We start from the raw sequence: 19,953 nt of genomic DNA on the forward strand, positions 1-19,953 counted from the left end.
AGTTGCATTGAAGTCTCATGGTTTGCTGGAGCCCCAATGGTTTCATCAGAGCTCCACAGTTGCGTTGAAGTCTCACGGTTCATTGGAGCCCCATGGTTGCGTTGGAGCCCGTGCTTTGTTGGAGCCGCATGGTTGCACTGGAGCTCCAAGGGTTGTGTTGAAGCCCAGTGGTTGTGTTGGAGTTCAGTGGTTGCATTCGAGCCCCAGTGGTTGTGCTGGAGCCCAGCAGCGCGTTGGAGCCCAATGGTTGCGAAGAAGCCCAGTGGTTGCACTGGAGCTGCACGTTGCGCCACGCTCTCCTGCTGATGGGAATAGAGTGGTTGGGCTGTGGGGCTCCAGCCACCGTTCCGAGGGGCGTTCGGACCTGTTCTCTTTGGCAGCAGAGGGGCTGGAGCAGGAAATGTGATGATGGCTGAAGTGCTTCCCCGGCCGAGCACCCGGAGGCCGTGCTGTTAGTTGAGTGACTATAGTCGTTATTGGCTGAGTGAAGTCTGTTCGTGGTAATGTGAGCAAGTTTTTGGTCAATGTCTTTCTTTGATGCCAGGTTGTGAAGAGGTGGGTGGGAGTGGGGAGGGGGGAAGGAGAGATCTGGGGCGGGGGGGACCCGTGCTAGCACTGACCCTGGGGAATGGGGCGGGGGGAGGTGAGGGGCTCCTTGGCTGCTCCTTTTGTCGCCCCCCTTCCCATAGCAAGCAAAAGCGATGTAAAAGCCTCCTGCATGCTGGAAAAAATAAATGGTAGAGAAAAGGAAAAAAAAAAAAAAAAGGAAAAAAAAAAGAAAAAAAAAAAAGAAAAAGACTTTAAAAAAAAAAATTAAAATTAAAATGTAATGATAAAATAAAATATGTAAAGGAATGAGGACCCAAACAAACATCCACGCTTGCTGGTGGGAACCGGGGGCTCCGTCTGTCCGGGGGGGTTCCTGCTCCAGTCTCCAAGTTGGCCTTGAATAAAACCTTCAGTTCCAGTAACCTTTATATATATATATATATATGCATATCTATATACATATACATATATATCGAAAGAAAGCTTGATGTAGCAGCTCTAGTTTGAAACGAATAGAAGCCGTTGGGCCCCCAGTTTTGTGTTGGGTGTCCCCACCCCCCCCCCCCCCCCCCAACCCCTCACCTCCACCCCCTCCCCCTTTTCGATGTAGCAGCTGTGCAAGAAAGGAATCCAGGCGCTGTAGTGCACCGCAATACCTCTGACCCCGGGGGGGGAGGGGAGGGGGGGGAGGGGAGGGGAGGGGACACCCCAATTGCGGGGGGCTTCGACAACAAAAATTTGCCTACTTTTTTTTTTTTTTTTTTTTAAATATATGTATATATATATATATATATATATATCGAAAAAAAAAATTAAAAAAATCTAAAAAAAAAAAAAAGAAGAAGGGGAAAAAAAAAAAAAAAAAAAAAATTGCCCATGACCTTAATGAAGCATCTGCTCTGAGTTGGATCTCGGCGGAGAGGCGAGGCGGCGGCTCGCTGGGCTCTGTTCACCAGCAATAACGTTCCCACCAGCTCAGCCCTCTGCCGCCCCACCCCCTGGGTGCTGCGGGTCCCGGTGGTGGCAATGGGTGCTGGAGGGGGGGTTGGATTTGGGGGGGGGGGGCTCATCCTGCCCGCGATGATCCGGGTGATGGGAATGGGTGCAGAGGGCTGGGGTGGTGGCGGGGGGCCGGGGGTCCCACGCCGTCGCCATCCGTGTGAACCGTGGAGTCGTGCGTGTCGCAATGCACAGCAAAAAGAGAACCAAAATTGGAGTTACACGTAACGGGGAGACCCGATGGGGAACATCTCCCCCCCTCCCCTCCCTTCCCTTCCCTTCACCCCCCCCAGCTCCCAGACGTATTTTGCAGCTCGGAGGGGAAGCCGTGATTTTTCTTTTATTTTATTTTTTTTTCTCTTTTCTTCCTTTCTGAACAAAGAAAATCTCCGTACGTCCAAAGGCTCAGACTGTTATATCCATGGACCGGAACGCTCCGCCGCCGCTTCGGCGTCCGAAAGGGTTTATTTTGGTGTTTTTTAAAGAGAGGGAGAGAGAGGAGGGGAAAAAAAAATAAAAATAAAATAATAAAAAATAATAATAATAATAATAAGATGAAGATTTTAAAAAATTAGAACATTTCTTTATAATTTAATATTCTATTTTAATAAAGGCATTTATTACGTGTAAATGTAGCAAGGAACTGGGCTCATAAAAATACTTTTTATTAGGTAATTTATTATGAGAAAAGAAAAAAAAAAAAAAAAAAAGGATATTTTATTTTATGATAAAAGTGATCCTTAAAAGTTTAGAAGGTTTAGAATATATGTAGGTTAAAAAAAAAATAAAATAATGATAATAATAATACGTTTGTATCCAGAGTATCGCTTACAAAGTGTTTCTAATATATGTTTCCTTTGGTTGTGTGCGTGAGTCGCGGCGGCGGTGCAGGCAGCCCTTGCAGGAGTCATCGACACCCGTGGATGAGTCGGAGGGATCCAGAAGAAAGAAGTGAAAAAGGCCATTCCCAACCGCAGGAGCGAAACCGCCGTTTTGGGGAGAAAAAGGGGAGAAAAAGGGTTGTTTTCTTTTCTTTGTGGAGGAGAGCAGAACGAAAGAAGACCTCTTTGGTTTTGTTTTTTTTCTTGTTTTTTTTGTTGCCACCTCCACTGCGGCTTCGGCCCCGCGGCCGCTTCTGCTCTTTGCCTTTTAGAGAAGGATTGGATACGAAAAGGTGATTTCTTTTTTTTTTTTTTCTTTCCGTTTGTTTTGAACCAAAAAAAAAAAAAGGAAAAAAAAAAAAAGGAAAAAAAAAAAAAGGAAAAAAAAAAAGTTTTGAGTTGATGGGTATTAAAAAAAAAAGAAAAAGTTAAAATAATAAGAATAATAATAAGAAGAATAAACGCTCAAATTTATTTCATATAATCTTAGAGTAAAGAGTGAAATGAAATGAACTAGTCGGAATAGTAGATGTTACCCTTATTGTTTGGTCTATGGTAGATCCGGGCGGTCCCGGGCAGAGCAGAATGTAACAGAACCCACTGATGAGATCACGCCGCGCTGCGCCGGGAGCTCCGTCCTTTTTGCTTTGTTTGGGTTTTTTTTTTTTTGGTGCTGTTTTTCGGAGCGCATTGAGGGACCGTTACCTTCCCACAAACCCTGAGGTTATTCTTATAGAGGGGGAAAAAGTATTAATAATTAATAATGGGATCTAGTCATATGTATTTTTTTAATAAGATGCATTTTGCGTTGATGGCGGTCTTCTTTTTGTTGTTTTTGTTGTTGTTGTTGGTTTTTTTTTTAAGAAAAAAAATCGGAGGATTTGGCTTGTTGCTGAGCAGAAATGAGAAGGTTTGAGGCCATTCTTTGTTGCCTTATTCCCACCTCCAGCCCTGAGCAGCAGAGCTTTCAGTGGAACGTTCTGAGTGGGAATTCCTTTACCATTCCATCCGTGTGCTCTGCAGTGCCGCCGGCTCCCCCGTGGTGTTGGGAATCATTTGGGTTGGATGAAACTCTAAGATCATCCATTCCAACCCCAACTCGTCACCACCGTGCCCATGTGTTGAGTCACTGAGGTTGGAGGAGACCTGTAGGGTCATCAAGTCTGACCAACCCATCCCCATTGTGCCCAAGGTTGAGTCATTGAGGTTGGAGGACACCTGTAGGGTCATCAAGCCCAACCAACCCGTCCCCATTGTGCCCACATGTTGAGTCATTGAGGTTGGAGGAGACCTGTAGGGTCTTCAAGTCCGACCAACCCATCCCACTGTGCCCACAGGTTGAGTTAATGAGGTTGGAGGAGACCTGTAGGGTCATCAAGCCCAACCAACCCATCCCCACTGTGCCCACAGGTTGAGTTAATGAGGTTGGAGGAGACCTGTAGGGTCATCAAGCCCAACCAACCCATCCCATCTCTGTGCCCACTCGTGGGATCACAGCACCATAGAGGGCAATCTTAGAGGTCTCCTCCAAACCTTAATGATTCTAGGACTTAATGACTTAATGACTCCTAGGAGTCACGGTGGCCGTGGCGTGGGGTCAGACTGGATGAGCTTGGAGGTCTTTTCCAACAAATCCAACCATCCACCTACTGCCAGTATCGCCCATTGCGCCGTGTCTGTTGGAAGGGTCCGACTGGAAGGCTCCGTCTAATGGGAAGGACTGTTGGGTGCAGTTGGTCCCTCAGAGTCATCGACTCATAAAATCCTTTGGGTCTGAAAGGACCCTTGGGGGTCACCTTGTCCAACTCACAGAGTTGGATGTGGGCCACGCGTCGGCATCCCACCCCGTGCTTGGGGGTGAGTTAGGGCGAGTTCGTTCCCTTCGCTTTTGGGGTTTGGATTTATGGCACTGTGGGTTTTGGATTTGTGGCACTGGGGTCACGTTGTGGGGAAGGACCTCCGAACCCTCTCGGTGTGTTTCTTCAGGGCTGCGTTCCGCCGCACTGCGCTCGGTGTAATGCCGCACCCATGCCTGCTGTCATCCCGTGGTTCTGGGGGGGTCACACCCGGTGTCATCCCGTGGTTCGGGGGGGTCACACCCGGTGTCATCCCATGGTTCTGGGGGGGTCACACCCGGTGTCATCCCGTGGTTCTGGGGGGGTCACACCGGCCCGGTGCTCACCTCTTGCCCCGACCCATTGCGTCATGGCGCGGCGGGCGCTGTCCCCCATTTCAGGAGGTTCCCTTCGTTTCCCCCCCCGGGGGTCCCAAACTTTTCCCCAACCTCTGTCATCGTCGGGGGGGGAGGGAAGGGGGGGAGACGGGGCGGCCGCTCCCAGCACTCAGCAAAGCCATGCAGTAGGGTTAGGGCAGGAAGCGAAGGCGCTTCTCCTTCGGTTTCTGCAGATAGCACTGTGAATTGGACACCCCTCGCTGCGCCCGCCCTGCCAGCCCCCTCCCCCCCCCCCCCCCCCGGGGCAGCGAGCGGCCTGTTTCCTCTTTTCCTTTTCGTTTTACCTCATTTTGGGTTGTTTTTAAATTTTGTTGTTGGTTGTTTTTTTTTTTTGGGGGGGGGGGAGGGGACGGGGTTTGATACTTGAAGAAAAGCCAGTGCTTGACATTGGGCAGCTGGGCCGGAGGGCGGATGCACTTCATGGGTATTTGGGTACAAATGGGGGGGGTCGCATCCTTCAGGAGCCACATTGCACAGTGAAGGTCACCCCCAGGAGAGTGACACCGATGGGAAATCTGGAGTCATCCCATTGGATTGGGGGCAAGAAAGGAAATCACTCCAGTGGTGGCACCAGGTCTTTGGGTGGCTGATGGCAGAATGCAGCCCGCTCTGTGGCACTGCTTCTGGGCCACCATCCCCCTCCTGTGCCACCTTCCTTCTGCATCACCTGTGCCACCTTCCTTCCATGCCACCCCCCTGTGCCACCATCTTTCTGTATCACTTCCTGTCCCACCTTCCTTCCATGCCACCCCGTGCTGCCGTCCTTCCACGTCACAGCAGTTCTGTGCCACCGTGCTTAGGAGCAGGCAGAGCGTGGTGGATGGGGGAGGTTGCGGCCCTTTAGCCGTGGGACCACCAGCATTCCTTTTTCCTCTTTCCTCATGAATTCTGCTCAAGAATCATTAAAAAAGGGGGGAAAAAAACCCAAAAACCCAACCACGGTAGGGTCAGCACCCACCCCGTGGCGTTGTGCATCCGCTCTCCGGTGGCTCCGCACGCCCTCCTGCCCCACGGTGCTGCCCCTCCGCTCACAACCCATTCCTCGTTTCCTTGGGTTGTGTTTTCCTTATTTTATTTTATTTTATTTTTAATTACCGTTTCTTTTAACGTCATAGGAAGCCTGTAGTCGGGATTGTTACTATTGGAAACCGATCGCGCGTTCCATCCAGGTATTCCCATCTCTCTGGCATTACGCAAAAAAATAAAGGCCTGAGAGAGGTATAACCGAAGCTAGAAGTAGAGGTAGGCTCGTTGTCTGAGTTTTGAGGCATATAGTATAAGGGGAGAAGGAAAAAAAAAAAATTAATAATAATAATTAAAAAAAAAAATTAAAATAATGATGTTGCACAACTTGTAGAAAACAAAGAAGGGAAAGGGTTAATGTATTAAATGTGCTAAAATTACATTAAGAACTTAATTTTATTAAAGTATTATTACTTAAGAAAGTCGGCGTCTGCTCTCGTCTGTCTGTCTGTCTGTCTCTCTGTTTTTGGGGGGGTTCTGTCTGCTTCCTGCCCTGGGTGCCACAGCCACGCTGCTCTGCTCTTCCTCCCACCCTCCTCCTCCTCGTGCCCTGCTCCTGTGTGGGCACGGAGCTGATGTGATGCCCACGCTCTAACGAGGACCATAATGACCAGAAAGAGCCTCCAGAAAAACGGACCAGCAGGAGGAACCTCCAGGACCGTAACGACCAGCAGGAGTCTCCATAACCAAAATGACCAGAAGTCTCCATAACCAAAATGACCAGGAGTCTCCATAACCGAAATGACCAGAAGTCTCCATAACCATAACGACCAGGACCGTAAAAACCAGCAGGAGTCTGCAGGACTGTAAAACTAGGAGGAGCCTCCAGAAGCACAGTGAGCAGGACCGTAACGACCAGCAGGAGTCACCAGGATTGTAACGACCTGAAGGGATGTCCAGGACCGTAACCACCAGCAGGATCCCCCAGGACCATGATGACCTGAAAGAGCCTCCAGGACCGTAACGACCAGGACCATAATGACCAGCAGGAGCTTCCAGGACCAGACTGACCAGGACCGTAACAACCAGGACCGTGACGACCAGCAGGAGTGAGTCTCCAGGACCATAACGACCAGCAGCAACCCCCACACTAACTTCACACTGGGCTTCGTCCCACATTCCCACGTCACCCACTTCATCACACCCAGCCCAGATGTCAGCAGGGACAGAGGGACCTCCCAACTCCCCCTACCCACAGCCCACAATGGGGATGCACTCCTGGGTCCCCCCTGCCCCCCCTGGTGGGGAAGAAACCCAGCAAGTGGTTCCATCCAGGTATTCCCATCTCTCTGGTTCCTTTGTAGGGACTGCTGGAACTGCTGTGACTGTAGCAGAAGGACACGAGGACATGGGGGTGACATGGGGCATAGGGGGGTGACATGGGGGGTGATGCGGCCCAAACCCCAGCAGGAGGGTGTAGATCCCACAGAAACACAGGGATGTTTCTCCCGCCCCTTTTGTGTAGGTCCTACATAAATGCAGGGACAAATTAGAGATGTTTCTCCCCTCCCTTAGTGTAAGTCCTACATAAACGCAGGGATGAGGAAGAGATGCTCTCCTGTTCTCTTTTGTGCAGGTCCTACATAAATATGGATATAAATAGGGATGCTTCTCCCTTCCCTTGGTATAGGTCCTACATAAGCACAGGGACAAAGTAGGGATACTTCTCCCCTCCTTTTGTGTGGGTCCTACATAAATACGAGTACAAAATAGGGATGCTTCTCCCTTCCCTTGGTGTAGGTCCTACATAAACACAGGGACAGAACAGGGATGCTTCTCCCTTCCTTCGCTGCAGGTCCTACATAAACACGGGGAGGAAGGCAGCACACAGCAGCGTCCCGCAGTGTCGGTGTGGAAGGTGCTGAGCAGAGGCTCAGATGCTCTGACAGCACTGCGTCTGGTGGCCGTCCTGCGTGGGCAGCACCTGGATGGGCTCCACGGAGCTGCTGGGGCTGAGCTGCGCCTCGGGCTGCGCCGCGATCTGCCGCTGTGCCGCACTGCGATAGATCTCTGCCGGCAAAGGGAGGGGAACAGCAGCACTGCTTAAATGTCTGATTCCCAGCGAGGGGTCTGCCAGACCCACAGTGTGCAGCTCAGGGCTGGCGTTGGGGTTGGGATTAGGTTGAGGTTGGATTGGGGTTGGGTTGGGTTAGGTTGGGGTTCAGGTTGGAGTTGTGTTAGGGTGAGGTTGGGTTAGGTTGAGGTTGGATTGGGATTGGGTTGGGGTTGGGTTAGGCTGAGGTTGGGATTAGGTTGAGGTTGGGTTGGGGTTGGGTTAGATTGAAGTTGGGATTAGGTTGAGGTTGGGTTGGGGTTGGGTTGGGGTTGGGTTAGATTGAAGATGGGATTAGGTTGAGGTTGGGTTGGGGTTGGGTTAGATTGAGGTTGGATTGAGGTTGGGTTGGGTTAGGTTGGGGTTGGGGTTGGAGTTGTGTTAGGGTGAGGCTGGGTTAGGTTGAGGTTGGGTTGGGATTGGGTTGGGATTGAGGTTGGGTTGAGGTTGGGTTAGATTGAAGTTGGGATAAGGTTGAGATTGGGTTGGGGTTGGGTTAGGTTGGGGTTGGAGTTGTGTTAGGGTGAGGTTGGGTTAGGTTGAGATTGGGGTTGGGGTTGGGTTGGGATTGAGGTTGGGTTGGGTTGAGATTGGGGTTGGGGTTGGGTTGGGATTGAGGTTGGGTTGGGGTTGGGTTAGGTTGAGGTTGGGGTTGAGGTTGGGTTGGGGTTGGAGTCAGGTTGATGTTGGGTTGATGTTGGGTTGAGGTTGGGTTAGGCCGAGGTTGGGTTGGGATTGGGGTTGGGTTGGGGTTGTGTTGGGTTGAGGTTGGGTTGGGGTTGAGGTTGGGGTTGGGTTGAGATTGGGTTAGGGTGGGGTTGGGCTTCGGTTGGGTTTGGGTTAGGTTGAGGTTGGATTGAGGTTGGGTTCGGTTGGGTTAGGTTGGGGTTGGGTTGGGGTTGGGTTAGGTTGAAGTTGGGGTTGAGGTTGGGGTTATGATTTGGTTTGGGGCAGGGTTAGGGTAGGGTAGAGGTTGGGGTTAAGATTGGGTTTGGGATTAGAATTAGGTTACGGGTTGGGGTTGAGATTAGGTTAGGGTTGGGTTAAGGTTAGAGTTAGGGGGAGGGTTGGGTTGGGTGAGGGTTGGGTTTATGATTGAGTTTATGATTGGGTTTGGGGTTAGATTTAGGTTAGAGTAGGAGGTGGGTTAGGGTTAGAATTAGGTTAGGGGAGGGGTTAGAGTTAGGGTTGGATTTGGGGTTAGAATTAGGTTAGGATTGGGTTTGGGGTTGGGTTTGGCGTTAGAGGTAGGTTAGGTTTGGGATTAGGTTAAGGTAAGGGATTGGGGAGAGGGTTGTGTTGGGGTTAGAGTTAGTTTAGGGCAGAGTTTGGGGTTAGGGTTGGGTTTGGGGTTAGAGTTAGGTTAGGATTGCGATTGTGGTTAGAGTTAGGTTATGGTGGGGTCTAGGGCTGGGTTTGGGGTTACAGTTAGGGTAGGGGTTGGAGTTGGGGTTAGAGTTAGGTTGGGGAGGGGTTGGTGTTAGGGTTGGGTTTGGGGTGAGAATTAGGGCAGGGCAGGTGTTGGAGTTCCCATAGCATTACTGTTGGGATTGAGAGTAGGGTTAGGTTTAAGGTTAGGGTTCAGGTTAGGGCTGGGATTCAGGTTGAGGTTAAGGTTGGGATTCGGGTTAGAGTTATTGTTGGGTTTGAGGTTGGAGTTAGGATTAGGATTAAAGATTGAGTTGGGGGTAGGGTTGGGGCTGGGTTAGGTTTGGGGTTAAGGTTGGGGTTAGGATTAGGGTTGGGATTAAGGTTGGGCTTGGGTTGGAGTTTGGTTAAGGATTATTGTTAGGATTAAGGTTGAGTTAGGTTCGGTGGGCTGGGAGAGCCCACATCTCCCCATGGCAGTGTGCAGGACCCAACCCCACAGCTCACAGAATAGATTCCGGGGGGACACGACCCCAAACCCACCTCACCCCCCCCATCCTTACCGGAGAGGATGTTGTGGAACGCCATCTCCACGTTGGTGGAGTCCAGAGCCGACGTCTCAAGGAAGGAGAGCCCATTCTTCTCTGCAACAACGGGGAGAGCTCATGGGGTGCAACCATTGAAGGGCTGAGGTTGGGGGGCACCTTAAAGCCCACCAGAGCTCATGGGATGCAACTATGGAACAGCTGACGCTGGAGGGCACCTTAAAGCCCACCCAGCTCAAACGTGAGCTGATTGTTCCCCAAAGATCAGGCCACCCATCACCCCATCCAACCCAATGACGGCACTGCCACACGTGCTGGGATCAATGGGGAGATGAATTTACAGAATCACAGAATTGCCAGGGTTGGAAGGAATCCCAAGGATCATGAATCTCCAACCCCCTGCCACACGCAGGGCCACCAACCTTCCCACCTAATGCCAGACCAGGCTGCCCAGGGCCCCATCCAACCTGGCCCTGAACACCTCCAGGGACGGGGCATCCACAGCCTCTGGGCAGCTGTTCCAGCACCTCACCGCTCTCATAGTAAAGAACTTCCCCCTGATGTCCAACCTAAATCTCCCCTCCCTCAACTTAAAACCATTTCCCCTCGTCCTGCTGTCATCTCCCCTTTCAAAGAGTTGATTCCCCTCCTGTTTTTGGGCTCCCTTTAGTACTGCAGGCTGCAGTGATTCACCCCGCAGCTTCTCTTCTCCATGCTGAACAAGCCCAGCTCCCTCAGCCTGTCCTCACAGGGGAGGTGCTGCAGCCCCTGCTCATCTCTGTGGCTCCTCTGGCCCCTCTCCAACAGCTCCCTGTCTTTCTTGTCCTGGGGCTCCACACTTGGGCGCAGTGCTGCAGATGGGGCTCACAAGAGCAGAGCAGAGGGGAACAATCCCCTGCCTGTCCCTGCTGGCCACCCCTCCTTTTACCTGCAAAGCTCCGGGCCTCGTCGGTGGGCACGGCGCGCAGGTGCCGCAGGTCGCTCTTATTGCCCACCAACATGACGACGATGTTGGCGTCGGCGTGGTCCTGCAGCTCCGTCAGCCAGCGCTCGGCGTTCTCATACGTCAGATACTTGGCGATGTCGTACACCAGCAGCGCTCCCACCGCCCCGCGGTAGTACCTGGGGGGCAGCGATGGGGTGGAGGGGGGGTCAGAGCCCAGGTTATGGGGCGCGGGAGCGGGGCGGGGGGGCACTCACGCGGAGGTGATGGCGCGGTACCGCTCCTGCCCGGCCGTGTCCCAGATCTGCGCCTTCACCGTCTTGTTGTCCACCTGGATGCTCCGGGTGGCGAACTCCACCCCGATGGTGCTCTTGCTCTCCAGGTTGAACTCGTTGCGGGTGAAGCGGGACAGCAGGTTGCTCTTCCCCACGCCGGAGTCCCCGATGAGCACCACTGGGGTGTAAGGAGCGCAGCGTCAGTCCCCCCCCAGAGCATCGCCATCCAACTTGAGTGGGGAACCGCCAGAGCCCAACACGAGTGGGGACCCATCAACCAGCAGGGTGGGTTATTGGGATCAGCCCAACAAGGGGCTGCAGGGGAGAACCCCATAAACACAGAAGGGGCTTCAGGGGGGAATCCCATAAACACAGTGGGGGGCTCCAGGTGGGAACCCCATAAACACAGCGGGGGGGCTCCAGGTGGGCACCCTATTAACGCAACAGAGGGCTCCAAGTGGGAACCCCATTAACACAAAAGGGGCTTCAGGTGGGAACCCCATAAACACAGCAGGGGGCTTCAGGGGGGAATCCCATAAACACAGTGGGGGGCTCCAGGTGGGAACCCCATAAACACAGCGGGGGGGCTCCAGGTGGGCACCCTATTAACGCAACAGAGGGCTCCAGGTGGGAACCCCATTAATACAGCAGGGGGACTCCGGGGGGGAACCCTATTAACACAGCAGGGGGCTTCAGGTGGGAACCTTATTAACACAGCACCACTGGGGTGTAAGGAGCGCAGTGTCAGTCCCCCCCCAGAGCATCACCATCCAACTTGAGTGGGGAACCACCAGAGCACAACACGAGTGGGGACCCATCAACCAGCAGGGTGGGTTATTGGGATCAGCCCAACAAGGGGCTGCAGGGGAGAACCCCATAAACACAGAAGGGGCTTCAGGGGGGAATCCCATAAACACAGCAGGGGGCTCCAGGTGGGAACCCCATAAACACAGCGGGGGGCTCCAGGTGGGCACCCTATAAACGCAACAGAGGGCTCCAGGTGGGAACCCCATTAATACAGCAGGGGGACTCCGGGGGGGAACCCTATTAACACAGCAGGGGGCTTCAGGTGGGAACCTTATTAACACAGCACCACTGGGGTGTAAGGAGCGCAGCGTCAGTCCCCCCCCAAAGCATCGCCATCCAATTTGAGTGGGGAACCGCCAGAGCCCAACACGAGTGGGGACCCATCAACCAGCAGGGTGGGTTATTGGGATCAGCCCAACAAGGAGCTCCAGGGGGAACCCATTAACACAGCGTGGGGCTCCAGGTGGGAACCCCATAAACACAGCAGGGGGCTCCAGCCCATCTCCAGCCCCGAGGGCACCCAACCGAGGACCCAAACTGCGGTCCGGATGCACCACCCTGAGCCGTAAGTCCCGGGGTGTGGGCCAGAGGTGAGCGCATTGTCGGCACCGTTCCCGTAGAATGTGGCAAAACAGGTTCTGGGACATTGCTCGTGTTCCTCCCCTGTCGGGTTTGTCGAGTTGGTGACTCACCGGGTTTTTGATTTTATTTACTTTTCATTCCCCAACTGCCTGTGTCATCGTCCTCCAACACCCAGATGCAATCGAGCCGGGATGGGAGGAGGGGTTTCACCAGGACTGACCCACAGCCCCCGCTCATCACAGCGGGGCCGAGCAGCCCCCCCCCCAGCACGGGGACAGCGGGGAAATGGAATTCAGTGAGCAGCAGAAGGCACCGAAAGCTGTGGGGCGTTCGGGGAGACCCCCAGAACGGCCCTGGATAGGATGCCCGTAGGAGGAGCTGACTCATAGTGGGGAGGGGTCAACCCCGGTTGGTGCTGCTTGGAGGGGGGGAGGGGTTTGTTGGCTGCCCCCTGCCCCGATCCTGCTGCGAGTACCCTTGTGCTGCCCCATGGGGAGCGCCATCCCCATCTCCATCCCCAGCCGCATTCCTGTGTTCGATCCCAATCCCACTCGCATCTCCATCCCCAATCCAACCACAACTCCACCCCCAACCCAACTCAACCCCATCCCCAATCCCATCTCCATCCCCAATCCAACCCAACCCCATCCCCAACCCAACCCAACTCAACCCCATCCCCAATCCCATCTCCATTTCCATCCCCAACCCAACTCAACCCCATCCCCAACACCAATCCCATCTCCATCTCCATTCCCAATCCAACCCAACCCCATCCCCAACACCAATCCCATCTCCATCTCCATTCCCAATCCAACCCAACCCCATCCCCAACCCAACCCAACTCAACCCCATCCCCAACCCCAACCCCATCTCCATCCCCATCCCCAACCCCAACCCCATCTCCATCCCCATCCCCAACCCCAACCCCATCCCTGTGCCCAAATCCAACTCCGACCCCAATCCAGACCCCATCCCCATCCCAGTGTCCAAACTCCAACTCCAACCTCAACTTCAACCTCAACCCCTTCCCCAACCCCATCCCCGTCCCCCCACACACCCTTGAAGAGGAAGTCGTACTCCTCATCCTTGCCCCGCATCCTGCACAGTGCGGCGGCCGCACTGGGAACGGTGGCGATTTCCGCCCCGCTCCGCCCCGGGGGGCAGCCCCGCGCTCCCATTGGTCCCGCAGCTCTCTTTCCTCCGCAGCCATTGGCTGTCGGTGCCGCCCGTCACCGCCCAGGTGCTCACCTGGGGGCAGGTGGGGGGGGCTGCGAGGTGGGAATGGGACGAGATGGAGTGGGGAGGAATGGGATGGGAACAGGGATTGGAATCGGGATGAGAGGGGAATACAATGGGGTGGGGATGGGATAGGAACAGGAATTAGAATAGGGATGGGAATGGGAATAAAGCTGGGGAAAGGGATGAGATGAGATGGAGTGGAATAGAGTCAAAAGGAAGGGGATGGGAACAAGAACTGGAATGGGGATGGTAGTAGGGAAGGGATAAGAATAGGGATGGGAGTACAGATGGGGCTGGAGATAGGACTGGGATGTGCATAGGGATGCAGATGGGATGGAATGGGGATGGGAATAGGGTTTGGGATACGGATGGGATGGGAATACAGACAGGCTGCATGGGGGAAGGAACACATGTGGGGCTGGGCCGTGAGCCCAGGTGGGATACTGGGGACCCCGAGCAGTCAGCAATCCCAGCCCAGCACAGCTGCCTTTCACAGTCCTTTAATGGCTGGGCACCGAGCCGCGCCGGGCGAGCAGAGGGACCGCGGGCTGCGTTCTGCTGTCGGACGGGCCCACGAAACACTGAGATGGGGACAGAGGTGTGTAGGGTGGGCACAGCTGCTTCCCCCGTTAGGGTTCTTTCTTAGGGCCCCGTCGGGCTCGGGATGCAGCGACCCCCGAGCGGTTCCCAGCGGGGATGGAGAGCGGCGGGGATGGGCGCATCCGTGGTGCGCGGCACCCAGCGCATCTGCGCCGCGGGGACGGACCGACACCGCGCAGAGCTGCGGCGGTGCTTCGCGCTGCTCACGGCAGAGCACGGCCGAGCTCCGGGCTGCCGCCGCGCCGGGACAACGGGCGGCACGGCGGGTCGGTCGCCACCCAGCTGTGCCGGCGGCTACGAGCCCCGGGACGAGCTCAGATGGCCACGCAGCACGGCCGCTTCTCTGCCTGCGCTGCGACCGCGCCGTCGGGGCTCTCGCTGCCGAGTGACACTGTGCTGCTTTGGCTGCTCCTCTGCTTCTGCTTCTGAACTTTGCTGAAGATCTCTGCGGAAACACAAAGCGGGGCCGGAGCCGCGTCTGAGTGGGGCACCGGCACGGCTCGGTGCTCGGCAGGCGCAGCGCTGGGGGTCCACTTCCCCTCTGCGCAGAGGGACGACGTGGAGGATGGCGACCGCTGTGTGGGGGGAAGCTGTTCTCCGTCCGGTTGCATCCCCACGGCCGAGGCGAGGGGACGGGGAGCGCCCTGCAACTTCCCCTGCTTCCCTCGGCTTCCCTCTGGCCCCGCGGGGATCAGGGCTGGAAGCTCGTGGTGATGGTGCAGCACGGCACGGCACGGCATAGCACAGGATGGCACAGCTCAACAGGGCACAGTACAGAACGTCAAAGCGTGGCACAGCACAGCACAACTCAGCACAGCATCGCAGCATGGCACACTAAGGCACAGCTCGGAATGCCATGCTGTGCCATGCTGTGCCTTGCCAAACTGTGCTGTGCCATGGCACAGCATGGCGTGACATGGCACAGCACAGCGTGGCACAGCACAGCATGTCAAAGCATGGCTTGGCACAGCATGGCACAGCACAGCACAGCATACCAAAGCATGGCACAGCATAGCACAACACAGCACAGCACGGCACAGCACAGCACACCAAAGCCTGGCACGGTACAGCACATCAAAGCCTGGCACAGCACGGCACAGCACAGCTTGGCAATGCACAGCATGGCATGGCACAGCAGGGCAAAGCATGGCACAGCACAGCACACCAAAGCCTGGCATAGTACAGCACATCAAAGCATGGCACAGCATGGCACAGCACAGCTTGGCAAGGCACAGCATGGCAAGACACAGCATGACATGGCACGGCACAGCACAGCATAGCACAGCATGGCATGGCACAGCAGGGCATAGCATGGCACAGCACAGCTTGGCAAGGCACAGCATGGCACAGCATGGCATGGCACAGCACAGCACAGCATAGCACAGCATGGCACGGCACAGCAGCGCACCCTGAGGTGCCCCTGCCCTACATTTCCATTCCTGGGGAGATGCTCCCAGCTGAGCATTGCCCCCCTCTGCCCCACATCCCTGCGGGTTGCTCCGCAGAGTGCTGGAGACACTGAGTCAGGAGCTCCTGCGGCACATCCGGACCGAGACCATGGATTACAGGGGGAGAAGGAGCCTGTGGTGCTGCCTGGGGCCCAGGCAATGAAACCAGAGCGGAACGCCCAGCACAAAGAGCCGGAAACCCAACCAGCCAGAAAGACAACACCAAAACCGGGCAGAGAGCTCAGGTGGGGCAGGGTGGAGGAGAGGCGGGGAGCATCCCCAGCACCCACCCTTCAGGACGGTCTCAAACGCCTGCTCGACGTTGGTGGAGTCCAGCGCCGACGTCTCAATGAAGAGCAGCCCGTTGTTCTCTGCAAGGACAGCGGTCCCAGAGACCCTGCAGACCCCACTGGGTTCCCTTTGGGGTCCCCAGGTCGGGGTGGCACAATGCCGTACCTGCAAACATTTTCGCCTCCTCTGTGGGCACCTCCCGCGCCTGCGCCAGGTCGCTCTTGTTGCCCACCAGCATGACCACGATGCTGGCCTCGGCGTGGTCATAGAGCTCCTTCAGCCAGCGCTCCACCACGTCGTACGTCTGGTGCTTGGTGATGTCAAAGACGACCAGCGCACCCACAGCCCCACGGTAGTACCTGGGGGAGCAGCCCATCTTTGCCCCGTGCTCCAGGCAGCCTTGGAGCATCCTGACAGGGATGTGAGCATGGGGCATCCATCCATGGGGCAACCACTGGGATATGCGTCCATAGGGCATTCATTCATCCATGGGGCACCCATCCATGGGGTACTCAATGGGGCACCCATCTATGAGACACCTATCCACCCATAGGGCACCCATCCATCCAAGGAACACCATCCAACCAAGGGGCACCCAGTGGGACCTGAATCCATAGGGCACTCATTCATCCATAGGACACTCATCCATGGGGCACCCATCCATCCATGGGGCACTCAATGGGACATCCATCCATAGGATAACCATCTATTCATAGGGCACCCATCCATCCACAGGGCACCCATCCATCCATGGGGCACCCATCCACCCATGGGGCACCCAATGGGACATCCATCTATGGGGCATCCATCCATCTATAGGTCACCCATCCATCCATGAGGCACCCAATGGGACATCCATGCATGGGGCATCCATCCATGGGGCACCCATCCATCCATGGGGCATCCATCCATCCATGGGGTACCCACCCATGGGGCACCCATCCATCCATGAGGCACCCAATGGGCCATCCATGCATGGGGCACCCATCCATGGGGCACCCATCCATCCATGAGGCACCCAATGGGAGATCCATCCATGGGGCACCCATCCATCCATGGGGCACCCATCCAACTATAGGGCACCCATCCAACTATAGGGCACCCAATGGGACATCCATGCATGGGGCACCCATCCATGGGGCACCCATCCATCCATGAGGCACCCAATGGGCCATCCATGCATGGGGCACCCATCCATGGGGCACCCATCCATCCATGAGGCACCCAATGGGCCATCCATGCATGGGGCACCCATCCATGGGGCACCCATCCATCCATGAGGCACCCAATGGGCCATCCATGCATGGGGCACCCATCCATGGGGCACCCATCCACCCATGAGGCACCCAATGGGACATCCATCTATGGGGCATCCATCCATCTATAGGTCACCCATCCATCCATGAGGCACCCAATGGGACATCCATGCATGGGGCATCCATCCATGGGGCACCCATCCATCCATGGGGCATCCATCCATCCATGGGGTACCCACCCATGGGGCACCCATCCATCCATGAGGCACCCAATGGGCCATCCATGCATGGGGCACCCATCCATGGGGCACCCATCCATCCATGAGGCACCCAATGGGAGATCCATCCATGGGGCACCCATCCATCCATGGGGCACCCATCCAACTATAGGGCACCCATCCAACTATAGGGCACCCATCCAACTATAGGGCACCCAATGGGACATCCATGCATGGGGCACCCATCCATGGGGCACCCATCCATCCATGAGGCACCCAATGGGCCATCCATGCATGGGGCACCCATCCATGGGGCACCCATCCATCCATGAGGCACCCAATGGGCCATCCATGCATGGGGCACCCATCCATGGGGCACCCATCCATCCATGAGGCACCCAATGGGCCATCCATGCATGGGGCACCCATCCATCCATGGGGCACCCATCCATCCATGAAGCACCCAATGGGACACCCATCCATAGGGCACCCATCCATCCATGGGGCACCCATCCACCTATAGGTCACCCATCCACCCATGAGGCACCCAATGGGCCATCCATCCACGGGGTACCCACCCATGGAGCACCCATCTATCCACAGGGCACCCTCGGGTGCCATCCATCCTTACGCGGAGGTGATGGCGCGGTACCGCTCCAGCCCTGCCGTGTCCCAGATCTGTGCCTTCACCGCGGCGTCTCCCACCAGGACGGTGCGGGTGGAGAACTCCACGCCGATGGTGGTGCGGCTGTCGTGGTTGAATTCGTTGCGGGTGAAGCGGGACAGCAGGTTGGTTTTGCCCACGCCGGATTCCCCGATCAGAACCACTGAGGAGGGAAGAGAGACCCCACCGGACTTCAGATCAGCTCAGATAACCCTTCCCGGCCTCAACCAGACCCACCAGCACCCCACCGCTGCGACACTGCAGCACTGGGACGTCCCCGCTGCCACGGGGTGCACAGACACCCCTGGGAGCCTCATAGAAAAGAAAGAAAAAGGAGAAAAGCAGCCCCCTGCCCACCCTGCCCCCTGTGCCCGAGCAGGCCCAGGGATGGGCAGACAGATGGGTTCAGCCCCAGCACGGTTGATCCTTAAGCACACGGAATCCCCACCCCATGCTGGGAGCTCTCAGCCCCTCTTGGGGATCTCCATCAGCCCTGCACTTCTCAGGGTGTCCCAGCTGCAGGAGCGGGGTGAGGGAGCTGCAGAGCCACGGGGACATCGCTGCGGTGGCACCCAGGGCCCTGGGTTGGTGTTCCTCAGGGGTGGGCACAGAGCACAGGACGGCTGCGGCAGCCCCCCTCCTGGGCATCGCAGCAGGATGACTTTGGAGCCCGCTGCTCCCAATCTGCTGCTGTGGCAGCTGCAGATGTGTGTGTGTGTCCATCCGTGTCCCTTCTCTGCCTGCTGGTGGCTCAGGGTGGCTGAAGGTTCCCTGTACTTCCAGGTAGCACCCCAACCTGGCATGGGACGCCAGTGCCGCGACCTCCTCACCAGCACGATGGGACACCAGGCAGCACCCTGACCCCACCAGCACTATGGGACATCAGGCAGCACCCTGACCTCCCCACCAGCACCATGGGACACCAGGTAACACCCCGACCTCCCCATCACCACTATGGGACACCAGGCAGCACCCTGACCTCCCCACCAGCACTATGGGACACCAGGCAGCACCCTGACATCCCCACCAGCACTATGGGACACCAGGCAGCACCCTGACCTCCCCACCAGCACCATGGGACACCAGGTAGCACCCCGACCTCCCCATCACCACTATGGGAAACCAGGCAGCACCCTGACACCACCAGCACTATGGGCAGCACCCCAATCCCACCACTATGGAACACCAGGCAGCACCCCGACCCCACCACCATGGGAAACCCCAACTCCCTCCCAGCTATGGGACACGACTGAGGCCAGCGTGTGCCCCCCTGGTCCCAAGACCCTCTGCAGTGCCACATCAGCCACAAGCCCTGGTCCCACCCTGCTTTGGGAACCCACAGCCTGGGGAGGGGCACTCCGGAGCCGGGACCCCCCACGTCCTCCTGCCCCATCCTTCTGGGAACCGCCTCACCTTTGAAAACAAAGTTGTAGTCCTCCTCGGCACTGCTCATATCTCCCAGCTGCCGCCCGGTTTCCTCCTTCCCTCTGCCCCAGGTTTCCTCCTTCCCTCTGCAGAGCACGGAGCGGGGCGGGCTGCAGGGAAGTGATACGGGGGCAAAGTCTCCTCACTGCTGGGGTGTGAGCGGGGTCCCAGCAGGGGGTGGGGTCCCAGCGGTGATGGGGGTCCCAGCGGTGAGCGCGGTCAGGGAGCGAAGGCGACGCGGGCGGCGTTGGAGGAGCAGGGAGGCCCAGGCTGGCTGACTCCAGGCGTGGGAGCGGCGGCGCAGGTTGGGCAGGTAATGTCACCCCTGGGACCGTCACGGGGCACCCGGAGGAGGAGCCGAGCCCGGTCCTGGCTGCCAAGGCCACGCGGCGCAGGGCAGGCTGGGGCAGTGGGGCCCTGGGCTCAGCGCAGAGCTGGCCGGGCACCAATGGCCTTCCGCACCTCTGCTGGGAGTGATGGGAAGAGGGGGGAAGCAGCCCCAGCAGGAACAGCACTCCTAGCAGTGCTGCACCACAGACCCTCAGCCCGCTTTG

General features: G+C 56.5%; 2 protein-coding genes across 2 annotated transcripts; both read right to left on the reverse strand.

The window, feature by feature from the left end:
• Nucleotides 1–7,289: 7,289 nt before the first annotated feature.
• Nucleotides 7,290–13,557, reverse strand: LOC116239138 (ras-related protein Rab-11A-like). Its single transcript, XM_031609162.2, has 5 exons — nt 13,316–13,557; nt 10,852–11,047; nt 10,580–10,773; nt 9,670–9,750; nt 7,290–7,695 (listed from the first exon to the last, which is right to left on the reverse strand). The coding sequence occupies exons 1-5, from the start codon at nt 13,434–13,436 to the stop codon at nt 7,559–7,561; spliced, it is 729 nt and encodes a 242-aa protein (XP_031465022.2). The 5' UTR covers nt 13,437–13,557; the 3' UTR covers nt 7,290–7,558.
• Nucleotides 13,558–13,676: 119 nt separating this feature from the next.
• RAB25 (RAB25, member RAS oncogene family) lies at nt 13,677–19,892 on the reverse strand. Its single transcript, XM_031609160.2, has 5 exons — nt 19,388–19,892; nt 17,942–18,137; nt 16,002–16,195; nt 15,836–15,916; nt 13,677–14,542 (listed from the first exon to the last, which is right to left on the reverse strand). The coding sequence occupies exons 1-5, from the start codon at nt 19,425–19,427 to the stop codon at nt 14,412–14,414; spliced, it is 642 nt and encodes a 213-aa protein (XP_031465020.1). The 5' UTR covers nt 19,428–19,892; the 3' UTR covers nt 13,677–14,411.
• Nucleotides 19,893–19,953: the final 61 nt, after the last annotated feature.

The sequence above is a fragment of the Phasianus colchicus genome, chromosome 30 (assembly GCF_987193195.1).
Source record: "Phasianus colchicus chromosome 30, bPhaCol1.hap1.1, whole genome shotgun sequence".
Classification (NCBI taxonomy): domain Eukaryota; kingdom Metazoa; phylum Chordata; class Aves; order Galliformes; family Phasianidae; genus Phasianus; species Phasianus colchicus.